The sequence below is a fragment of the Bombus pascuorum genome, chromosome 2 (assembly GCF_905332965.1).
Source record: "Bombus pascuorum chromosome 2, iyBomPasc1.1, whole genome shotgun sequence".
NCBI lineage: Eukaryota > Metazoa > Arthropoda > Insecta > Hymenoptera > Apidae > Bombus > Bombus pascuorum.
In genome coordinates, this window is record NC_083489.1 from 2,719,639 (window position 1) to 2,741,186 (window position 21,548).

Here is a 21,548-nt window from a genome sequence, read left to right on the forward strand (position 1 = left end):
CCTGCAAATATTCGACAACCACGTTAAAGCACACATCAACTCCATATACACAAAGAAACTGTAACATCTATATTTAACCGGAATCTACTTAAGCAAGACATACAGTATACCAGCTATTTGAAGATACTGAACCCCGAATTTCTTCCAAAATGTTCAACAACGAAATAAAAAAAACATATATATTTGAAATTTATACTACGAAGAAAGTATGTACATCGAATCTCAATCGACTTAAACGAGACATACGAACCACCAGACACTTACAATTAGCATCCGGACGCCACCCGCGATATCTATTCCGATAACAATTCACTCCGCTGCAATCCACTTTCGATTCTGATCTAATACTTAAATATATCCATTACTAATAGCCAACAGATAGAACGCATCGAACAATTCAGCCTCTGAAAAACGCTATCGTTACGCAGGCCAGACAAACGCCTTAAAAAAGAAAAGGACCAAATGTAATGGAAACTAGCAACCGGAGAACGCGTCCGTTTACCATGCCTCTAATTGCCGGTGTATAATTAAAACGCACGGATCCGAATTAAAAAGCGTGTGTCTATTATACACCTTTCGATCGAACGTCAGTGTGTTTATACTTTATAGGTATCTTTGTAAGGTGACGTCACCGACACGGACGAACGAATGGGAGGATAAAACCGGACTGACTGGTGGCGTTCTCCGAACGAGAGGTTCGCCACACCGCGCGACCCACGGGAATCGTGGAGACGATCCCGTGGAAAAAGAGGAGACGAGAAATTAAGCGAGATCGCGTGTACAGTCCGCTGGAATCGGCGTGTTCCACGGTTCACGGATCTCGCGGCCCGGAAGCGTTCCCTTTGTCCGCCGCCCATCCTCGTGAAACAATGAACGCCGGTATTATGGTATTATCGGTGGCATTATGTCAGGCTAATTACTCGTTATCTGTTCGCCGACGATCGCTGCTACTGGAAACCAGACGTTAACAAGAAAAGGGGAAAACTTTCGTTTATCGTTTCTTCGATATCGTTTTGTCTTTTTTAAATATAATTTAATGGACAACAAATGGAGGATGAGATATAATATACATTTATGTATATGTATATATGTATATATAATTCGATGATGGCGCTTTCGAGAGCACGATACTCGTGCTTTCCTTGAGATAACGATAAATGGTAGAGGCGATGTAAATGATTTTGTAAGAGGTTCTTACTCCGTTGGTTTGAACTGTTACTCGCAACAAGATAGTATTACGATCGGACTATTTCAGTGGCACTTTTCAAGGTAAGAGAGACGAGAGCTGCTCGTGAGCAGCATACCCAAGGACGAGATGAAATCGGGGTCGAGAGAAAAACGTGACAAATTGGACGGGTTTTTGGTCAAAGTTGGCCGAGTGTAATCGGGGATTACGTGTCGCGCATCGGTGAGTCCATTCAAAAGAGTGCCACTTGTTTGCGGAGAAACTTGATACTACGATTCGTGGAGCGAATGATAATTAAATTACGTATTCCCTCAACAAAAAACTTCTTTGACTACTATCGATCTTTTACTGCAATAGTATTAATCGATTTCATATTTTATTTGATATTCTATTTGATATTCTATTTGATATCTATAAAAGTTCATCTGATTATTAAAAAAATGGAATCTGGGAAACGTTCTCGATTAGAGAGATCGAAAGTGAATTTGTAAATGTGTTTCGTAAAGATCGTCTTATGCTACGTTATCTAATTAATTATCGGGCAATCACCTAAATCGACCCACGTTCAAGCAATGACAGCCACAACGTAAACCTCAGCAGCAACAACACTCGCGTGACACATGTCACAATGGTGTCACATCACCGGTCGATCGGTCGCAGAAGCCAGTCGACTCAAGACTGACCGATCGTTCCGTTTCGAATGCCGCCGAAGTGGTTTAGCCGCGCATGCGCGTTGTCGAGTGCGTCCGAACGCGCCCGAATATTACCGATCGCGTGCGAAACGCGATGAGATGTGCCGATAGCTCGTGACCCGCTACTTTCAAAAGAGTGTCATCGCGATAACAGGAATCGCTCGTTCTAATTGCCGATAATTTTTTTTCGTTGAAAATGTGACGAGTTTTCTTTACATTCAAGGTACAAAATCCAGTTTTTCTGACTGTTGAGTAACGCTTTATTTACAAACGCGAGCCATGCACACAACGTAAGGATGTTATAATTGTTACGCACACGTTAGACTGAAAATGTTTGTTCGTATTTTAACTATGCACTAATTTTGATTTTCTTAAATGGTTAAAGGTGGAGGAGTTAGGTTTTCATTGGGTAATTATTGTTGTATCGTTCGTAATCGGTTCAACCCAGTGTTTCTGTTATTTTATATAGGTAAATTATAAAACGTGTTTTATATACAAATATTTGAAGATAATTTTTTACTTCAGAGTCTAAAATAATCCTGATACTGTATTGTATAAAATTGAAGAAATTTAACTTTCAAATGTCTTTGATTGCTTATATAATAATATTTATCACAACACCCTATAAGTTGCATCGAGTACTTAATAAAAAACAAAATATAAATTAAACGTATAAACTATACTTATTTATCGTATTTTTATCACTTATACAGACTACAATAATAATAATTGCAGTTACAATTCTACAACTATACTAATATATTTCTTCAGAAACAATTATATCTAGTACACATTTATAAAATAGTTAATTTAACCGGGTTGAACGTACAAAAAGGAATCTAATATATAACATAGAAGCACACAGATCACATAAAAATTCAACTTGCATTAGACAGTGGCACACAACGTCGATTCTCATTAACGCTGTTAAGCTCGATCAGATTCTGTTGCATGGAAAAACGATCGTAGCATGCAGCTTCGTGACTGCAATTGCAATTGCAACATCCGTTCCTTCGATCGCCATTCATCGAGGAACTTTCGATCGAACTCACCTTCCTCGCTCTTTCGAGGAAATCTTGCCCTTCGAGATTCTCGTCCTTCTTCGTCGGTGACATCTCAATTCCACTATCCTCGCGATGTCGCGTATATTCCTTCAGGGACAACGAAATATCCTTCGATGTGTCCGCAGGGATTACGCGTGATTCTTGATTGATCTCGCAAATCTTTGCGAATTTGATCACGCGTTCGGCGTCGTCCGTTTTCGTTGACAGTTCGTCTCTACGAGTGTACGAATCCGCTGCGAAACAATATGATTTTTAATGATCGTTTGAAACATTCTTAGTAGGGCTATCGCGGTAAAGAGACTTAATTGTATTTTGTATTTTCAATTTGTTCTGATGGTGGCAGATATAATTACTTTGTATCAATTGTTAGTAGAGTATCTATGTAAATTGATATCTTTATGTATATAACTAAAGGAATAAGATCTAAACAATTATTTGTTCGATATTATAAATAACAATATTTTAGATATTTACTACATTTTTATACGCTATGTGTATTTTTGGACTTTTCAACTTCCTATGAATGCATAAAGGTTCATGGCCTGATTATTAAATTTCTTATTTTAATTATATATTATTTTAATTATTAAAATTCTTATTCTGTTCCAATGTAATTTATAATGCGTTGTAACACGAAAATTACTGCTCCATCTTAAACAAACATGCAATACATTATACTATGAAACTATCATTCTAATAACTCTTTAGATTTAAATAAAAATAATCTGTGTAGATAATGCAATAGATGTTTCTATAAAAAATTAATTTTTCCATAGTGAAGATAGACACCAGAGCAACTAAAGTTTCTAAAGACCATTGAACGTGAAAAGTCTCACATTTGCAACCGGAACCTGTCTCGTGGTGTAATCCATTCGTCTGAACATCCGGAAACACGATTCGTTCGAGATCCTTGATTTCCTTAACATCAACGTTTTCTCGATGATCTTGCGTGGTGTTGGATATCACTTTGTAAGACGCGATACCTAAACGAGTGTCGTGAGACACACGTAAAGTCGTTGTTTCTGTAACTTCTTTTACGATCTTGCCGGATTTCTCCTGAATCGACACAAGATAAAATAACGCATTAAAAAAGTCCCGACGTATGCAAATTGAAGGGATTGCTCCAATAAGAAGGTAGCTGTACTTTTCAATAATTTGAGTAAAGCAACAAAAACTATCTCAAGATCAATCAGAATCAGGTCGATTTTTGGGACATGCTATAAATTCATAGTTAATTAATATTCGAGTAATAAACATTTTCAATTTGAATATGCTTCTGCCTTTCTTTACCAATAGATACAATTTACAATTTAATTTAATTTTAGTGTCTCTTGTACTAAGAAATATCATATTCCTAACAGTCATTTATTCCATAATATATATCATATTTATTTTATTAAATATAAACCTATTATGTAAAATTATGGTGTTTCTCGTATTTCTTATTTTATAAATATTTTCTTTCGTTCGCTATTTTAAATATCGGAGCTGCCTTCTTGTTGTCGTAAACCTTCAATTATTCACAGAAACATAAATTAAAAATGTTCTACGTACTTCGACTTTCTTTTCCATTGTCACGACTTTCTCAATCTGTTTTTCTTTGTTCGTCTCAGTAGCTTCCGATTGCGGAGTATCCACCGATACGACGACGTTTCTTTCTATTTTCGGCTCTTTCGAAGCTTCCATTTGTTTAAACACAGGAGAAGACGCCGCTACAGTGGTGGGGATAAATTTAGGTTCCTCGATGTTCCACCTTCGCGAATAAAGAGACGAAAACGAATCGTTAGAATCAGATCGTATTATTCATGAACCAATTAATTAATGGGTGTTCATTTTGTTCATGGACAGTGTTTCTTACCAATTATCGTTATTAGACGTTATGGTTGCTGGAGCAGCAAGGTCTTCGCATTCTGGAGAAGTAACGAAGGATTCGCTTCTGGAACGAACTGTCGGAGTAATTGAACGTTCGGTGGCGGTCACGTAGTCCTCTATGTTCGAATCATCGGCTTGACTATCGTCGAATGACTTCTCAATTACGTCCTACAATCGTGATATAAATATCACAAAATGCATTCGACGAGACATTAAATATAAATTTGACTTAATATAGAGATATAGAGACAACTCTGTACGATCAGAGAAGAAGAGGATCAAATATTAAATGATTTAATATAATCGTTCAGTTAGTGTCAAACAATTTTTTTAAACTTGAATTGAATCAAGGATTAACATTGTACATCGTCAATATTTTTCTTTTTTAGTATTTTTTCAGGCAAGTTACGTTATTGAATTCTGTTTTTTGAAATTCTTAATATTTCAAATTTACAATTTTATCGAGTTTCAGAACGTTCACGTGTCTGTAATAAATAATTTCCTTTTCAAATCATAGACATTTTTTTAACGACGAATCTCTAATGATACATTGTTTGAAACTTGATAAAAAATTATGTGACCTTATTTAAGACGTTCAATGATTTTTACACAGCTTTTACGTTACTGTTATTAACACTATGTCCCCCTTTGAACCTCCATTAAATAATTAAACATAAAACACACCATCGTATCCTTTCTCTAAGCAACACCTTTTACTTCATTAAACGAACGAATTTATCTTACCTCCGCGACTTCTTCCATCTTCGCGTCATTCGCTCGGTCCAAACCCACGTCCTTACTTTCTTCCCCTGCTCCGTCTTCTTTCTCAGCAACTTTTTCCTCCGTCTTACCATTCTCCAGCGTAGTAGAACCAGCCTTACCATTAACAGTACCCGTGCAAACCGTTCCATTCGCCGATTGTGGTATCGAAGACACCAAGCCAGACATCTTTTCCTTCGAAGGACCAACACTTTCGTTATTCGTCGCCGAAGACAAGATCGTGGACACGCATTTAGGTTGCAGTTGCACCGTAGACACCGAGGAACTGATCAAAGGTGTAGTAATTCCAATTGACGAGGTAGTAACAGCAATGGATCCAGAGATTCCGGTAGAAATCGTTTGAACTTGGCTAGGAACGGACGTGGACGTGGTGACTGGTGCGTTCGACGACGAGAAGAGAGACGAAGTGGAGGACATCGCGGACGACATCGGAACTGGTCGAGTCCTGGCTCCAGCCTCGCAAAGTCTCGCGTCCAGCTTCTCGGCGAGTCGCGTTACTTCCGCCAGCCTCGCCGAGATTGCTTCGATCGCTGTCAGGTTACTGCCTTTGCCCGAGGCATCCTCGGCTTCAGACATTCTAGAAAAATAAATTTCTCTCGTTCACTTCTCGCTATTAATAGACATTTTTCTGGACCGTGGTCCGTCGACTTCGTGAATGATGATCGCGTGCCTGATTATCGATCTTGTTATACAAGGTGTGACAAAAGACCAGCGGTAACAACAGAGGTTACACTACGAGTACGTTCGCAGAAAACTAATTTCGAAACGTCGATTTTCCATTTTGTCAAATTTCTTGGTGGATGCTGGACAATGAGCAGCAGGTTACTCTATGTGCGAAAATAAGTCAAAAGTTGAGAATATTTACAATTCTTCTCGTTCGAGATTTCGTATCTGGTTTTTAAGAAAATCGATTGTGAACATCCGGAGAGTATTAATTTCTGACTGGATATCAATGGACGAACGATAGGAAATTATCCTGTGTATGTGAAGATAAATCGAGAATAAAGAATAAATTTTTTTTGTTTACAGCTTAAATCTGTTCAAATTAGATTTCCTCGAAAACAAGCCTTCGAGTGAAAAAAATTTATATTATGTTTTTAGTTTATCTTTGCGTATAGAATAGCCTTCTGCTCTTCTACTCGTTGCCTCCTACTCGTATCCAATGAAGAGTTAGTCCAGTTCGCAGGTACTTGACAAGTCCTCGAACTCGATTCACTTGAGAATAAACGTTCGTATAAGAAATTCGATACATATTTTCACGTAAAATAACTTCCGAAGCGAGGAAATTTTATTTTAGGTTTCTCACTTTTTTCATATAAAATAACCGCCTGTATTATTATACTACGTATTCTGCTATATTTTGCATATACTGTAACTTGGTAGTTGTTACGCGTAAATCACTACGTTACGTGATTAACAGATGGCGGTTTTTTGTTTTTTTAACAGAGTGTTTTGCTTCGTTTCCTGTCCTGTTTCTCCTGTTGCGTTTGAAGAAGTTTGAAAGTGGCGGATTAAGATGATAAAGTATCGAGGATTTATCGCAGTTGCTCCTTGCGATATTTATAACTTGCTTTATGAGTGCGTACATGTGCCTTTTGCAGATATATGGGGTGTCTAGTAAGTTTTGTTTGAACGTAATTGAAAAATCATCAGCACTCGCATAACTTTAAAAAATACATATAATAGAAATATCGAAGGATTAAAAATGAAGCTGTTAATCCACTTACAACTAGAATTCCAATTATAATTTATATCATATTAAAGTACATTTGTTTCTTACTGAAAGCTAAAGCGATGCTCTTAGCAGCATTTTAAACAAGAATTTTTAGAACAGATATGATCGTTAAACTAGCATTTTACGATCGTGCTTTTTTTTAAACTTCCACCAACATCACCTGTTCCTCGACATCTTCGTTCCGTCAGTGAAAAAAATATCTTTTCCTTTCTATTGCTCAAAAAATGAGCATCTTATCGATATACATATCGTGCACTGCAATGTGCATAGTTACGAGCAGTATATGTTTTTGTAGCTGTATTTAGGAAATCATCGGTGCTCGAAGCTAAATCGCGTGTCTAGCTGTCCGTAATAATCGATCCACAGTAAATGATCGACGCATCTTAATGCATAAGATCGATCTGCATGCATTAACAAAATTAGTCTCGAGAAAACGTCAAATTTCTAAGGAATTACGTAATCGACAGTGACAGCGCCGCGACGAAGCGTCGTGGACCAGATGGTGGCTTCAATGTGGGGCGGAGTTCTAATTTCGGTGAACCAAGAGCCGCTGTATCTGCATAGCGTCACTTTTAAGCGGCATTTTCAATCGTTGCTGCATATATCGAAATTTCGATCGATCTATGGCTATTTTATGTACTCTAAAGGGTAGAAAGTGTTTTTACCAATATCGTAACGTACGTTCTAAGAGACGATAATGAATCGCGATACATCGATTATCTTCAATGGAGAGAAAAAGAAAGTTCTTATCGTTAATTGCATTATAATTAGATCAATGGAGTAAACAAATTTTTGTTCGTAAGTAAATTTGCATTTTCCAAGTTTTTAGTACGTTCTCTATGAATTTTCGATATCTACGATGCTACATACACAGCGGCTACAAAGGTTATTGACGTACCACTCATTTTACTATAGTATTTACATAATAATTAATTAGGCGCAAAAGTATCATGTTTCGTATTATTTAATTGTAATCTCATGTGATTAAAAATATTTGATATTATGAAATTGAAATTTATAGAATCTGATTAAAAAACGCTTCATTGCGGTGCGTGTCAGTATCTTCTCTAATCACACAAACTGCAATTACACTAATTGTAATTGTGTGTAAATGTTCGTAATATCCGATGAAAAATTTCTTGAGAAATCACGAACCAACCAGTCAGTAGAAATTCACGATTCATTTAATCGGAACCATGAATCAAAACAATTAATTAGATGGATTTATCGGAAGCTGTAAGTTTCACGGTTCGCGAAACGAACGCGCAAGAATCGATAATTCACGTCTTACGTAAAAATTTCCGAATGAAACGTTTCGTGGGTCCGAAAATAACGGACGGAAATCTTCGGCGCCGATTGATCGAAGTGGTTCCGTCGTCGATCAGATTTTGAAGTTCGTGGACCGCGGCCAACGGGTTCTCCTGGCAATACCGGTTAACGAAAGCTCGTGCACGCAACCGAGAAACATTGGAGAACGGTGCCACCCTGAACGATAAGAATTTGAAAGAAATAGGTCAACCTGCGAAAAATCAGGGAAAGAAAATAAGGAGCTGGTTCGAAACGATATTCGTTTATGTTGGCTCGGTGCCAATCAGCTGCATTTTCCAGAGGCAAAATTCTAGCCACTTTTGCGCCAGCTCTAGAAACGAACTTCACGTTTGCGATTTGCAAACGAATATTAGAAACGGACGGTTCGCGTGAAACAATTTCTTGGCCCTGACCGTCCTCATGTGGGTGAAAATAGGACGTTCGTCTCTACGAGCGCAAACTGTTACGCATACGTCAACACTAGACGCAAGTGACCTATATTTATCGCACTAACACGTGGGTGAAACTCGACGAAGTGCACATTTATTTCGTAGATCGAATAAAATTGCAATGATTATAAAAATCAACAAAGAAAAACGAAATAAAAGAGACAACGAATTGGTAAGTTTTTGACCAACCTCGTCGTTATATTCATCTCGTCACTTCAACAAGTGTCATGTAATTTTCTATGAGACAAATAAGTGAAAATGACATTGTATGAGATTTACACGTCGGATAGAAAGGTATTTACGTCGTCTCGTCCACTAATACGTAGCCGACTGAACTGCAAGTGCGTACTTCACCGATCAAACAAAACTCCAACGATGCGAAACATAATAAAGAAAGGAAGAAGTAAGACAATGAACTAAAAATTTGTCAACTAATCGCTTCGTTATGCTTGTTTGGTAATTTCAACCGAATACCATTTATTTCTCTTCGAAAAACTGAAGTTACAAGAACGACGTTGACTCAAGATGCAGTTTATACGACAGAGGAAGAATCGTTTTATGTTATGTCGAAATAATTGTTTCATCGATAGAAGATTGGTAGACTTTATAATGAATCGAACGAGAAAGAGACGCAAAGAGATTTGGATGAAAATGGTACTTGGTTCTAGGAACAATAGGTCGAACGAGAGTAGAGCGCGTTTATCGTATTTCGAAACTATCGGACTTACATGCAGCAATATCAAGGTGTAGGTATCTGGTCGACGTGCAGCCATGGACTGACACACCGCCTCCGTTAAAAACGGAGGTGCCCGTCGACGTTACCGTGCCCTCCTCGCCTCTTATATTACTTCGGTACCGGCCGACTCGATCTTTCTCACAACACCGTCGCATGAACTCGACTTATCTTGCTCTTGCGGTGGACGACCGAGGTGCGCGCGTTTTATTGCACCGAACCCAATTGCACTAGATATAATGGGGAGGAAAAATCCAAGGACACGGTTGGACGGTCGAGAAAGCTTGGAAATTCGAGCGGGAAATCTTGCCAGAAACGTTTGAAATGTCGATAAAAATTCGTTATGCGATTCCTGACGTCCATTCACGTTTTACGAACACACATTTACCGGTTACTTTTGAACCAATTTTATTGAAAACATTCACTTACCGATTTACGACGTTAACCCATTTTCATAATCAAAAAGGGGGACGTTTTAAATGGTTAAATATAGTGACTCATAAAGAGGTTTGTTGCTTTTCATATTTACAAAATATGTGAAATTTTACAATCATATCTATGCAGTGCAACTTTTACTTATTATAAAAATAATTGTTATAAAATATAGTAAAATATTTTACTAAAAGTATATACGTTTACGATTGATTTAGAGATTCTCCTTTTAGAAAGCTTCGCGATTGTTCCCGGCCAACAATTTCACCAAAAATTCTAAGAAGGATCGATCGTACGATGTTTGGCATTTATTCACCGATTTGTTACGCGTTAGTGTTAATCATCGGCGTTGACTAGCGCCGAGAATTTCTTTCGAAACATGCATGATCGCGGTCGTACTTGCCGTTGATGACAGAGAGGTTCCTTCAAGCGTGTTCTCAAGAGACGACCCAGCCTCACCATTCGTCCAACCTCGAGGAGAAGCTTTTCTCGATTATTCAGGATGTCTCTTATCTCGGCCTTGGCTCGGGCTTCTGCGGCTAGGTCTTCTGGTCTCAAGGATCGACGAAGCGATGCCACGGTCTTGATCAAGTCGTGTAACTTCGAACAGTGCTTGAAGAAATACATTGGAAATTATAGAAGATAGTTTGGAGAATAGGAGCGATAACAGTGCATTTTCTATTTTCCAAAAGCAAGAAAAAGAGAGAACGATACGTAGGATTTAGATCTATCTAAAGAATTTTGTTATAATTTCCAAATAGTTTTTGTAATTACATAGAGTAACGTGTTTTGAAGTTTCCGAGATTTCTCTATTAAAGTCTCTTCTTTTTTTAAATTACAGATTTTGTCAGTTGTACCATTTTTCTCTTCGGCTCTTCGATTGTCAATTGAAAATTGTAACGAACAAGCTATAGTTAGGGTAGAAGGTAAATTTTGAAATTTAAGATTTTACATTGGAAATTTGATTATTGTGCAATGTGCTTGAAATTTTTAAATGACGGTCACCGATCGTACATCTTCGACGCTTCTATGGAAAACAGCGCACACTCTCAGTCTGGTTAGTTGTTCTTGGCCAACGGATCTAAGCTGCTTCCAGGCCTGACGCAGCCTTGAGAACAGAGCCGCGTTACTTTCCAATGGTAGCCTGCAGGATAATCTTAGTACTTGAGCACCGTTCGCTAATTGACAACCATAGTCATAAGTCCCCTGGAAATTGAAATATCAAGGTACCGTAAGGAATAAAATTACGTCACTCCATTCTTCTACCACTTTACTCTGAAATATGTATACGTATTTTACTCCACGTTCTCCTATCATTTTATTCTAAATTATATTCCACATTTTCCTTAGTGATTTAAGCGTCAAGATAATGAATACTATTGGCTTGGCAACTGAGTGATTGCGGATTTTGTTATTAGGTGGTAATGTATAATAAATTCATTAATATTCATAATGGATTTATAATAAAATTCGTAATGAATTTATTATATTTCATTCATATATATTTATTTCTTTTCATTTCATTACTATTCATTTCATTCATATATATTTATTTATTTTCATTTCATTATTATTCATTTCATTCATATATATTTAATTCATATATATTTATTAATTTTCCATACATTTTCATTATTTTAATTTATTATCATATATATTTAATATTCATAATGAATTTATTGTACATTACGCAATCACTTAGTGTGCCAACCCAATACATATAAAATTATTTTATTCTGCATTTCTTCTCTATGCATTTGTAAACGTCCAACTTCTTGACTACTAAATCATTGTTACAATTTCTACGCGATGAAGGTGATTTGTCGAAGAATTTCATTTTATTTCCTACATACCTTAGCAGTTTCCTGAAACGATTGATGTTCTTCCTTTTGTGACTGTATTTCGATCGCGTTGCAACCGATTTCCATATGATTTTTTAATAGAACATCATATAAATCGTTCAACCATATTACAGCCTAAAAACTTTCACATATAAATAACGCATAGAAATTCTCGACTTAGAAATATTTCATCGAAATGAAATATTATTTAGTAAAATGTTATTCAAATAAAATCGTACAATCACCTGTTTAGCGTCGCTTTCGTAAGTATATATTAAAGCAATCTGTTTTAGAGACAGTTTTTGGAACTCGACACTGTCATTGAAAATGTTTTTCCTAGCGTTCGTTGCATCCAAAATATCTCTGACATTCACTATGTCCTCGCCATAGTCAACGTGCACGTCTCGACCTAGCGCATCCTTCACGGGCATTGACAAAATGTCTGACAATTTTTCACCTTCCTTTACCAACTCGCACTCTAAAGTTTCTACAATAAACGCAGGATCTTTTTCAGCGTAAATTGTAAGACTCAACGAGGAAGCAATAAAGACACTCAAACGAAGAAAAGAAATTTTCTGAACAAAAATAATTTTGTTATTAATTCGAAATTTATGCTACGGATAACAACAACAATTTTCTTCATTTCGATAGATTTTCGATGAAAAAATTTTCTAAAGTAACAAGATCGCTAACTACTACTTTTTTAAATTCTTGGCAACGCGTGATGATTTAAGACTTTTGTTTGGTATTATATCCGCAATTCCAACGTTTTCTACGAATGATGTGCATCGGATCCTTTCGAAAATCATCCGCTTCTCAATCATATTCTTAATTAATACACACTGTTACAGGTATCTCACGCATAACATACGTTTCTGTGACGATGAACCGATTTTCATACGATATGTAGCTTAACTTTTTAAGCAAATTTTCTGAATCACCGTTTAATTGCTGCCTCAGCTAACTACTCAATACTTTGGTATAGACATTTGCTAAATAAAAATTATTTACCTAAAATTGCTTGACTCTGTTCCAATTTTAGAAGATTCACTGCAGCTTGAGAAAAGTCATGAGTTCTATTACCCATTACTAATTTGTCGAACACCTCGCTCGTTTTGTCAAAATACTGAAAAATAGTAGCATCGTAATGCTAACCAAAAAAAAAAATATTCGTTTGAAAATTTCTTCTTCCTTGCTAATGATAAATACCTCAGAAACTAGTCTAAAAAATCTTTGGGAAGTGATTAACACGTTTCGTCGTCTCTCGAGTCTGTTTGCGAAGCTTCTACACACGAAGTCCATGAAATCTCTCTGAGATTTCAAGTCTTCCGATAAACGCGTGCTTGGTAAACTATCGATTTTGTGAAGCAATTCCGCGTAACGTCCGTAAGTTTCCTGAAATTCAAACAAATGCAAACTATCTTCTATACGAAATTTCCTTCGATTTCATTTTATTCTCTTTGTATTTTAAAGTATCAAAAAGTTTCAATCTTTATACGAGTAATTAACAAACAAATGTGTAAGTGACAAACTAATAATTAAATAGTTCATTGAAAGTTTTATTACGATGAAATTTATTTTATGAAAATTATTTTATTCGATAATAAGATATTCTATCATTGTCGATTGTAGACATTTTACACGAAAATTATTGCTTTTTATGTCATGTAGTAATATTAATATGTTACCCTGCATTCTAATTCGAGTTCTTCGTGTCGTCTACGAAGTTCCTCCGAGGAGGAGACGTCGAATCCGACTTGACAACAAGAATTCAACATAGCATCCGCTGGTCCCAGGATCCAATCTGTAACACGCGACACGCCCTTCTCGAGGTCACCGATTACCCTGGCTGTGTCCAAATTTCTTTCCATTTCTGACCAGGAGTTTTCGATGTCCAGCTAAAAAAATATAAAACGTCACACTTGCAAACAACAGGAAATTTTACTTATCTTCCTTTTGTTTCGAAGAAGATACGATACCTGTTTCAATTCGATGGAATCGATAAGCTCGTAAATTTTTATCGAGGTGTCCAAAGTGTCCTTCGTAGATTCTCTGCTCATCGAACTGACTAAATTTCTGCCTAAAATTATAAAAATACAGATAATCAACGTCCTGTTCTTATAATATTATGTAATATTCATTTAACGCTAATTTCAATTTATTATTGTATAATCCTTATAAACTTGACATATCTGTGATTTGTTGAATTCCAAAAATTGTTCCAAGTTTGCTCCGAAGAAGAACTGAAATATTCACGAAATATCCGAACAGAGTGCAACGTAACGCGTAAAAACACAACTAAAATTTAGAAAATCACAAATGTGTCATCCAATCATCGTGAAAGTTTTATTTTGAACATAACAGAAAGACTCGATAAATCCTTCTTTCATATTGTGTCTGTTCGTTCTATCAAAATATTTAAATTTTCTGGATTCGATTAAGTTACAGATACTACGATTTCGAAGTGACTAAAACGCCTTCACTAAAAACGATTGCAGTCGGTTAACAACCAGCATAATACGGTATAAATAACAGTGTATCAATTTTTTTGAATTCCAAAGCCTTACGGGCAATCCCCGTAGGCTTAAAAAATGCGCATTTCTAAGAAGATTCCAATATTATAGCGGGATCTTGTACTAGAAGAGGGAAAGAAGAAGTAGAAATAAAAGTTACACGAGCGTTGCATTGTCAGCGTTTTTACACCCTCGCGCGTTCCCGCGAGCACGCGACTCTGCCGGCTTACTTCTAAAAAAACGTTCCTGCTCGACATCCGGTTAAGCCGGTTTTTCAATTTTTCCGACCAATCCGGCCATATCCGAGTGTCGATCCTCGTGTACAACCGGTTGCTTGATTGTACTACGGATCAGGAAATAGACATTCGAACGATCGATAACGATGACACGAGAAAACGAGCCGACTGTGACAGATACGCAGTGAAAAACTCGAGATTTCTCTGTATATGGCGGAATGATGGTTTTATTAAAACTTTCGATTATCGGCTTATTCATTTTCTAGTGGTACATTTTTTAATTCTAGTTTCTTCATTTTCTATGCGATCTTATTTCTTTTTCTTCTTTATCGTTACACAGCTTTTGATATTAAAGAAGAACGTGAGAGGATCGTGTTAACACGAACGATTTTATGTTTCGATTTTACGTTAGTCTTCTTTCGGGATATTCAAAGTTTATTTACTGAAATGAGAATTTCAGAAAAAATTCAAGAAATATTAGGTTGTCTGAAATGTTTTTTTCGTTTTATAAGGAAATAATAGACGAAGCACAATGTTTTTTGTTTTATATTAGTTTATTGAATTACGTACAAGTATAATAATAGAGATAGAACGAAATGGATCACACCTAATTCAATGAAATAATATAAAACAGAAATCGTTGTTCGTCTATCATTATCTTATGAAAGGAAAGAGACTTTTTGGACAACCTAATACCAAGATCAACGATATGTCTTTTCAATTTTATATTCCTGCTAACACGAAATTAAAAAATTCGTTGAAAAATTGAAATTGCGTTAATTGTTTGAATATATATTTCCATCAAATGTATCAAAGTAATCGATGTTTCATTACATACACATAGATTAGTAGGGTATTCACCTGACTGAAGAACATGTTGCGCGTGAGATGTTAAATCGTTGCTCATCCTCGAGTAGGATTCCAAATCATCATCCGATTCTGACATCCGAAATCCATCCAAAGTGATCATCAGTCTTTGGTGTAGGTCAGTCATTTTTGTAACAAGATCGGCTGCATCTTTAGTGTAGTCTTCCACTTTCTGTCACATTGAAATCAGTACAATTTATTGGCATAGAAATTCCGTATCCTTTTAAAAAATTTATTAATCATCTGTTCATCGTTTTCACCCATATACTTTAGAAACAAAGAAGCATTCACAGCTCACTTTACTTAAAAAAAAAAAAAAATGGAAACTGGCACATACACAATTTTTACATAAAGCGCAAAACACGACACTCTCCAATTATGCGAAAGCTATCGCTTTACCGAACTCCCTAAAATTTCCGTTCATTCTCTTTACGTAACTTAATTCAACGCAGAAGCAAACAAGAATATTCGACTCATTTCGTTTCTACAAGGAAGAGAAAATTTGCAAATGCATAATTTTATCGCAAGACGATCAACACTATAGCGTTCGATTATACGAAACCTATCATTTTGGCAAATTCCTTTTCTCTTTTTTAACTTAATTTAACATGCAACTCTGAATTAGAATGTAACTTAGCATTTAATAAAATTCGACCTTTTTAATAACTATCTTTAACAGTGTAAATCAATATGAATACTCTCAGTACGCTACAATATCTGTTAGGTTGTCCGAAAAGTATCTTTCTTTCTCAAACGTGTTTTTTACAACAGTGCACCTTCGTACAAACGTGAAACCAAGTCTGTGAAATGTCGCGACGTTTATCTCAAGAGTACAAAATAATATAAAACAAAGAACCTTGTGAAGAAACTTTTTGGACAAGCTAATATATCCATGTTCGATATCTTGCGATACTACGCTAAATCTAATGCGATACTAATCTAAATCTCGTTTATATCTTATGGCAGCGCTAGCCAGACATTCGTATAAAATATATAAAGAAGTAAATGTACCGTGAAATGGCTCTCGCAAAGGTATCTCGCGTAGAAAGTTACGTTTCATCGTTTCGATTTAATACGGTTAATGCGGTTTATTTGAGCGCAAATTATAGACGAGAGACGATTACCACGCGTTTCTGGATCCAGTCCGCGTGGTCGTACGGCTTGTTGCCACCCAGTTCGTACGCCAGCTGAGCATAGTCAATGTGAAGCTGAAGCCTCGTCAGGGTGAGATACGTCGGCTGAAATAACAACGAGCAGAAAATTAATTTGCGACACGCGCCTTCCTACACCCACAATTAACTCGTTTTTACTGCGGCTCTTCACGCACAACGATTCTGACAAACACGCGTGGATATTTCACGCGATGACCGAGCAGGACGATCGTGCATCGAACGACCGGACTTCACATTTAAGGCCAGTGATTAAACAACAAGTAACATTTCGAGCAAAACTAGTTTGTCTGGTTTGGGCTAGTTGGGGGAAAAATTGTAAATTATAAAAACTTCGAGCAAAAATAGAAACACATTTCATTTTGCTGGACCATTACTATTATTATTATTATTAATACTACGATATTAGCCCTTCATTTTGTAAATAATTTACGGTATTGCGTGTATAGCATTTTCTGAATCCTGAATTTTTATGCAAATTCGTATTTTTTTATGGAAGAAATGGAAATTGTATACAGATTTTGTTTCACTTTATAAACATTGTACGAAAACGGTCAATTTGGCCAGTGCTGGTAGGTTTAGTGTTGATAAAATTTGTCATTCGATTAGAAAATTGTAAATAACGGTAGTCAGTTTACCACGATTTCAATGTTTATGATTCTGATGGCTATGCGCGGTAGAATATCGTGGAGCAGAAAGTATAATCTTTATGGATCAACGTAACATAACAAACTGACGTTTGAGCGTTGTGCGGAACGTTATATTATATGAATGGGATACTATTAGGTTGCCCGAAAAGTGTCTTTCTTTTACAGACACGTCTTTTACAACGACGCATCTTCGTACAAACATGAAGCCTAATCTGTCGAACGTTGTGATCTTCATTTTGATAGAACAACAATGAATCAAATGAAAAATCTTGTGCACTGTTTCCCTATAAAACGAAAGAAACTTTTTGGACGACCCAATGGATTCGTCGAATCGAGCGTTTAATCGCGATATTATTATCAGTTAGCAGTTTAATCGACGGTTTCAAATCATGGTCCATTCTATGCTTCTATTTCTGGAGATTAATTTACTATCGATGAATACACTTTGATCAAAGTTACGAAATGATAAAACTATATGTATCATTATGAAGAAACAGCATACACGAAATACTACGTAAAGTTAAAATCTTGAATTGCAAGTTACCAACCTCTCCTTCTTTGTGCGACTTCGTACAGCTATCCACTCTCTTATCCCAGAAACCGTCTGGGCGCACTACTATCACAGAAGCTGCAGAAGCTCCCAGAAGTATGGTAGATAGCCTAATGCAAGACCTTGCCACACGCCATGCACCTCTTTGCGCGTCCACTATCAACACCAATCCATTTTTCTTCGTCTCCTCGCTAATCACGAAACATACGTCTTATAATATCTTTTGATCATTTGCTTATTTTGTCTATGTATACATATCTCTAACAGTTGAAACTGCTATACTAGAACCTCATTTATTCGGATGAAATTTCAGCTGTTGACCGAATCTACTTATTTGAAAGATGAATTATAGAATAATATATATAGAATCTACTTATTATTACTTATCTACTTATTTCGTGGAATATGCAAAATTGTAAGTAATGGAAGAAATCGGGTTTGCCATTTATAGATTATGTGGCAAACATATTCATGTAGGTTCTATGGACAATGATTTTTATTAATATTCGAACAACACTGCGCTCGAGAGATTGTTATTGGACCGCTCGAAAAGTTCGTTTCGATTTTTAAGGAATTTGGTCGACGTAAAAAATCTACCAAAAATTTGAGAGGTTCTGGAAGGATGGAATATTCAAGTAGCGCGAGAGACGGAGAAATGTTGTGGAAGAAAATGGCATCTATATAATTCGATAAATGTATATCGAATAGAAATGTAAATCGGAACGAACTTTCCAAGCGACCAAATATTTTCTATTCTCGTCTGTAACGGTTTATAACTGCTATCGATATTACATTACTTTTTTCGATATTAGAAAGTTACTGTTGTTGGTAAAAACATACATTTTATTTGTTACAATGTACACAGTGTTTTGCACAATAAGCGACAAACTACGTGGAGATGAAATTAAAAATCGCGAACAAATTCAGGCAACGATCGAGTCGAAAACCTATACATTTCAAATAAATAAAAATTATGTTTCTGCTAACTGCAGTGAATGTTTTAATATATTGAAAAGCAATTCGATAAGATTGCTATAAATAAATATATGAAATAAGAATCTCTGCATGGTGTCTGAATATTAACAAGTGTCCTTGTAAATCCAGTTTCCCTGTTTGTCCTTCGACAGGTTCGGATAAATGAAGTTCTATTGTGTCTCCAATAAACGTTCACTCTGAATATGCACAATATTTGAACACTAATAATTACCTAAAAATTGACAAGAAATAGGCGATCAGCGTTTCCAACCTGGGCTTCGTGGTCGGTTGAAGTTCTGAGGGAACATTAACCACTATCAAAGGTCTTCCTTCGCGATCACGACCTCCTGGAATGTACGCGAGCTTCGATTCGAGGGCTTCTAAGATATCCACTGCTTGCAGACTCTTCGTGGGCATGGCTGAATATCAAATCCTAATTCATTATTCGATTACAATTAGATTAACCTAAATTAACAAAACGATACTACTGTTTGATACCACTGTTAGAACGTTATACAGGTCCATTCACAAATATTGAGACACATCCTGACTTTATGCAAAGCATGATAATCGCTCGAAATAACGGACGAGATAATGTCAACGACTAATAAACCAGAATTTTGCATTTATGGAGGATAACAACCTAAAAACTTGTAGAAACTGTTCGCAACAGTTACAAGAAGAACGTGATGAGTAAGATGGTGGATTTTTATGCAAATTCATATTTTGATGAAAATATTTCGACAAATGAACCCGTCTGTTAAATAGTTAGTTTGATACCACTGTTCGAGCGTTATACAGGTCCATTCACAGATATTGAGACACATCCTGACTTTATGCAAAGCATGATAATCGCTGGAAATAACGGACAAGATAATGTCAACGACTAATAAACCAGAATTTTTCGTTTATGAAGAGTAACAACCTAAAAACTTGTAGAAGCTGTTCGTAACAGTTACAAGAAGAAGGTGATGAGTAAGATGGTGGATTTTTATGCAAATTCATAATTTGGTGAAAGTAACTCGACAAATGAGTCCTATAGTGAAGTTTGTTCCGCCTGTTAAACAGTTAGTTTGATACCACTGTTCGAACGTTATACAGGTCCATTCACAAATATTGAGACACATCCTGACTTTATGCAAAGCATGATGATCGCTGGAAATAACGGACAAGATAATGTCAACGACTAATAAACCAGAATTTTTCGTTTATGAAAGATAACAACCTAAAAACTTGTAGAAGCTGTTCGTAGCAGTTACAAGAAGAAGGTGATGAGTAAGATGGTGGATTTTTATGCAAATTCATAATTTGGTGAAAGTAACTCGATAAATGAGTCCTATGGTGAAGTTTGTTCCGCCTGTTAAACAGTTAGTTTGATACCACTATTCGAACGTTATACAGGTCCATTCACAAATATTGAGACACATCCTGACTTTATGCAAAGCATGATAATCACTCGAAATAATGGACAAGATAATGTCAACGACTAGTCAACGACTAATAAACCAGAATTTTGCTTTTGTGAAGGATAACAACCTAAAAATTTGTAAAAGCTGTTCGTAACAGTTACAAGAAGAACGTGATGAGTAAGATGGTGGATTTTTATGCAAATTCATATTTTGGTGAAAATAATTCGACAAATGAATCCGTCTGTTAAATAGTTTGATACCACTGTTCGAACGTTATATAGGTCCATTCACAAATATTGAGACACATCCTGACTTTATGCAAAGCATGATGATCGCTCGAAATAACGGACGAGATAATATCAACGACTAGTCAACGACTAATAAACCAGAATTTTGCATTTATGAAGGATAACAACCTAAAAACTTGTAGAAGCTGTTCGTAACGGTTACAAGAAGACCGTGATGAGTAAGATGGTGGATTTTTATGCAAATTCATATTTTGATGAAAATAATTCGACAAATAAATCCTATAGTGAAATTTGTTCCATCTGTTAATTAACTATAACATGTACTATATTTCAAACACTTTTCAATTTATCATAAACGCACGAGAATCCGCAGTCCATCGACGACTCACGAATTAACTGTCACGCCTGACAGTCCTCTAAACCTTGTTGAAAACATGTTAAACGAATTAAACAAGAAACCCAGAGAAGTTTATCTGAATGAAAATCTAAAATCGAATAACAAGAAACACGGTAGTCCTAATACATATTTACGAGCCGAGATGTGCATGAAGAGAGAGTTTCCAGACATAGAAACGATCGACTGTGTCTCATAATCTATGGAAAGTGGAGCGTCGTATAGCACGTAACCGGTGTAACGCAAGACGGATCAAGCGGGTGAACGATCGATGTCACGAACAACCGTGCCGAACGATCGACGGAATCGTGTTACTCGCGATCAGGCTCGTTGACTGTGTAAAAAAAAAAAGGTAGACAATCTCGTGGTTTGCATACCGCGGTACATTCACCGAGACGTAAGCGTGGTTTCATCTCGCGTGGAGTTTTGTTTTCTCGCGGGATTA

The 21,548-nt window shown here is 36.3% G+C and overlaps 3 protein-coding genes across 3 annotated transcripts in view; all 3 read right to left on the reverse strand.

Annotated features, from left to right (window-relative positions):
• Positions 1–9,910, reverse strand: part of LOC132904734 (titin) — a 239,841-nt gene extending 229,931 nt beyond the window's left edge. The window contains exons 1-6 of the mRNA XM_060955452.1: positions 9,815–9,910; positions 5,559–6,171; positions 4,801–4,982; positions 4,497–4,695; positions 3,779–3,998; positions 2,931–3,175 (exon numbers count right to left, since the gene is read on the reverse strand). Coding sequence (XP_060811435.1) covers positions 2,931–3,175; positions 3,779–3,998; positions 4,497–4,695; positions 4,801–4,982; positions 5,559–6,170 — 1,458 coding nt within the window. The 5' untranslated portion in view covers position 6,171; positions 9,815–9,910. The remainder of the gene's footprint in view (positions 1–2,930; positions 3,176–3,778; positions 3,999–4,496; positions 4,696–4,800; positions 4,983–5,558; positions 6,172–9,814) is intronic.
• A 2,570-nt stretch (positions 9,911–12,480) lies between these two features.
• Positions 12,481–17,025, reverse strand: LOC132904741 (triple functional domain protein-like). The gene is made up of 5 exons (XM_060955465.1): positions 16,833–17,025; positions 15,703–15,880; positions 14,072–14,172; positions 13,781–13,990; positions 12,481–12,579 (listed from the first exon to the last, which is right to left on the reverse strand). The coding sequence occupies exons 2-5, from the start codon at positions 15,833–15,835 to the stop codon at positions 12,571–12,573; spliced, it is 453 nt and encodes a 150-aa protein (XP_060811448.1). The 5' UTR covers positions 15,836–15,880; positions 16,833–17,025; the 3' UTR covers positions 12,481–12,570.
• Positions 16,812–19,831, reverse strand: LOC132904661 (SEC14 domain and spectrin repeat-containing protein 1-like). Its single transcript, XM_060955349.1, has 3 exons — positions 19,285–19,831; positions 18,076–18,268; positions 16,812–16,946 (listed from the first exon to the last, which is right to left on the reverse strand). Exons 1-3 carry the CDS (start codon positions 19,467–19,469, stop codon positions 16,812–16,814), a joined length of 513 nt encoding a protein of 170 aa, XP_060811332.1. The 5' UTR covers positions 19,470–19,831.
• Positions 19,832–21,548: the final 1,717 nt, after the last annotated feature.